Below are 3,391 nucleotides of genomic sequence, written 5' to 3' on the forward strand. Positions count from 1 at the left end.
CGCCATGACGTCAGCAGCCAATCAGCGCACGCCCGCTGTTGCATCGGAGCTGCGTTATTGACAGCCCGCCACCCGCACATGCTTTCGGAGTTTGGAGCGCGGAAACGCCGCCACACATCGGCGTCAGTGCGCGCCTAATAATTTGTTGCATTGCTCATCGCACCTCGACCTCACTCGCACACGCCTCCTCGGCCTCACTCTCCACGTCCTCGGCATACACGGTTCGTACCCTCGTCGTCTGGCGCGACGTGCTCAGCTCACAGACGCAGTCTCCCTCGCAGTCCCTCATGATGACCAACAACACGTCTGTCAATCCCTCGGAAGTCGGCTGGCAATTCGTTCCTCAGTACTACACCTTTGTCAACAAGCACCCCCACCGCCTCCACTGCTTCTACAACAAATCCTCCACTTTCATTCACGGTACTGAGGGCGAGGACGGCAAGCCCTGTTTCGGCCAGCAGGTGAGTTACCAATTGGTTCTCGCTTCCGACGCGTCTTGCCACTTTTACGCGCCCGAGTCCGAGTGGCATCTGTCCTACCACTCTTCGTCCCCTACCCGTCCTCCGGAGAAGCCACTCTTCGCACTTTAGTTCTTTTTCTGCGTAGGTGGGACGACGCGTGGCAAATACTGGTACCGCAGTCCTCTGCGTGATTGAGATACACCAATTAGGAAGGGTTTGTAGCTGCTTTGCGTGTCGGGCAATACTCTACTCCACTGAGCCGCTATGTCTTGTGCCACGTCCCCCGGTCTTCGTGACTTACCCCGCTTTTTACGTACTGATGTGCTACGGATGTTTACGACTCTTGGTGGGCCAGGTGGCTGACTACGTGATTTTTCACCTAGGAAATCCACAACAAGATCACTTCTATTGGCTTCCAGGACTGCAAGGTTTTCATCCACTCCGTCGATGCTCAGTCTTCGGCGAATGGCGGTATCATCATTCAGGTGATCGGTGAGATGTCGAACAAGGGCGAAGCCTGGAGGAAATTCGTGCAGACGTTCTTCCTCGCTGAGCAGCCCAACGGCTACTTCGTCCTCAACGACATCTTCCGCTTCCTGAAGGAGGAGTCCGTCGAAGAGGGTGACGAGCAGGAGACCGAGCCTGCTCAGAAGCCCGTTTCCACTGAGCAGGTCGTCCCTATATCCCCCGCCCCCTCGTCACCCGCCCCTCCTCCGCCTGCCGAGCCGGAGCCTGTGCCTGCTCCCAGCCCCGCCCCGCCCCCTGCTGTCGAGGAGCGTGCTCCTTCCCCCTCTCCCTCTCCCGCCCCCGAGGCTCAGCCTCAGGTCAACGGCCACGCGCCAGAGACCAGCGAGGCGCCGGCGGGCAAAGAGCTCGAGATCGCCCGTGTTCGGTGTTGTGTAGTGGAGCTCAGGCTGTACATAGCAGATACAAAATATATCTCATTGCGACCGGAACTCTACGTGTGCAGCTCGGATTCTCGCGCGGCCATCTACGCTACGTTCGTTCAGTGAAGTACAAGTCCGCGGAATAGGCGCCCGTGTGCATCGTAGATGCGAAGGACGAGAAAGTACCGCGAATAGCGACGTCGTATGTGTGTTTCATGGCTCTCTATTGCACTGTGGGTCTCTGCTGTACTATGGGTCCCTGCTGTGTGGTGCGGGAGCACGCAGAGGGCACGGCGGCACAGAGTGGAGGGCTCGGACACGGAGGCCTCGATTGCGAACACCCACACGAGCGGCTATTCTACACGTCTTGCTTCTCGCCACCACGCCCGCCCTTCGATTTCGACTTCGACTTCGCCGCCGCGCCTCGAAACTCGCCAGGGCTCGCCATCTATCGTCCAGCGCACAAGACACGCCCATCTGCCCATGCACGACTGCGTACATGCTCGCGGCTGCGACACACCTGAGGCCGCCTTTGCGAATCACCAGGGCGCGAGCGAGGTAAGTATGTGCACGCTTTTCACGCCGCGAGCTCATCCATAGCGGCCGCGGCGTTTCCCTGTGTGCGCACAGACGCGTCGCGACGCGCCTGAGCATGCCCGAGTGGTACCGGCCACGTCGCCTGTCACGAGCCCTCTCGAAAATGAAATGGCCTGTGCTCCGCCGTTCGCAGTACGACACGAGGCTGCGCGCAACGACGCGAATCGGGTACGTGCCCATAAGCATGCCTGCGCATTTTCGAGGCACTCCCGGCAGAGGGAAATGTCCTCTTTGACGTGCTCACGCGTGTGCAGTGTCACGCTAGTGAGGGCGGACGATGTGTACCACCGCACAACAAAAGTTGACACATACCTCATTTGCAGAGGCAGCAGCACGTGTCCTGTCTGTCCTCGCCTTTCCCCGTGCTGTAGCGTGCCTGCAGGCAGGTGCGTCAGAATGTAGGTACCGTAAGCAAATACGAGTAGGTACGTACCTGTACTGCTCGTGAAACAAAACATGGTTGCTCATGTTCGGTATGGACAAGATGGTAGGTCCCGTGTAATGTAGAGAAGCGACTAAGACAGACATAGAATCAGTCTGAGTCCTTGCTAATGTGTGAGCCATGAGCATCAACAAGGACGTACCGTAAAGCTCCCATGCACGGTGAACACCTCAACCTGCGTTGGTCCTGCGAGTTTGAGCATGCACTGTGCTGCGCGACCACCGGTGCTGATTGTGCAAGCCTGCGATCTCGCAATTGCCGGCTCCCCGTGCGATGGACACACAAGGTACCACAGTATGGCACTGCACTGCCCTTGCAGCCAACCCTCTTCCCATCCCGTATGCCCGCCCCACTGTTGCATGTGCAGTACAACATACATAGCCAGCTCTCGTATGTGGGATATCAAATCCAATAGCATGTGAACACGTACCGAGACACAAAGCGGGCGTGAGACTCCACGGCGCCTGGCTGCCCTCCTGCCACCAGATAGCCCAATATCTTCTCATGGTGACCGTTTCCGCTGAGCACGGCCAACGCTAAGAGGAGAATATTCTGGTGAATTTGTGGCCAACCAGAGGAAGTGAAGATGTGTACCTGATGAAGGAATGCCTCCGAGAACACCAGCAGCTGACCCAGGAGGAGTGCAGGATGGTCCATGGGCTGGATGCGCACAAGAGAACGGGGAGAGGGAGGAATAGGAGCAGGATACTGACACAGGCACGGGACAAGGAGTTTGTGAGCGATTTGGGAAGGTGGGAGGGACCATTGGCCAGCCCGGCCCCGGGCCAGAGCTTCCATGCGGGTACACACTAGCTAGACTGCACCGCGCCGGGGCGGTGTGCACACCATGCATCACACAAATTTGCACTCGCTTCATGCCCATTTTGCAAGGGCTGATGGCGCAGCCCAGGATACAAGCTCCTGTTCATGGAAACCCGCTCATCTTGCAACACCCACATGGAGATCTCGCTTCTTTCAGCTGTGCCTCTCGCTTGTTGTCTCCA

At 58.0% G+C, this 3,391-nt stretch overlaps 1 protein-coding gene across 1 annotated transcript; it reads left to right on the forward strand.

Moving 5' to 3' along the window:
* Positions 1 to 290: 290 nt before the first annotated feature.
* On the forward strand, positions 291 to 1,494 carry TRAVEDRAFT_54697 (NTF2-like protein; the record flags this gene model as incomplete). Its single annotated transcript, XM_008047646.1, has 3 exons — positions 291 to 461; positions 845 to 1,348; positions 1,432 to 1,494. 3 exons carry the CDS (start codon positions 291 to 293, stop codon positions 1,492 to 1,494), a joined length of 738 nt encoding a protein of 245 aa, XP_008045837.1.
* Positions 1,495 to 3,391: the final 1,897 nt, after the last annotated feature.

The sequence above is a fragment of the Trametes versicolor genome, assembly GCF_000271585.1.
Source record: "Trametes versicolor FP-101664 SS1 unplaced genomic scaffold TRAVEscaffold_99, whole genome shotgun sequence".
Lineage (NCBI taxonomy): Eukaryota > Fungi > Basidiomycota > Agaricomycetes > Polyporales > Polyporaceae > Trametes > Trametes versicolor.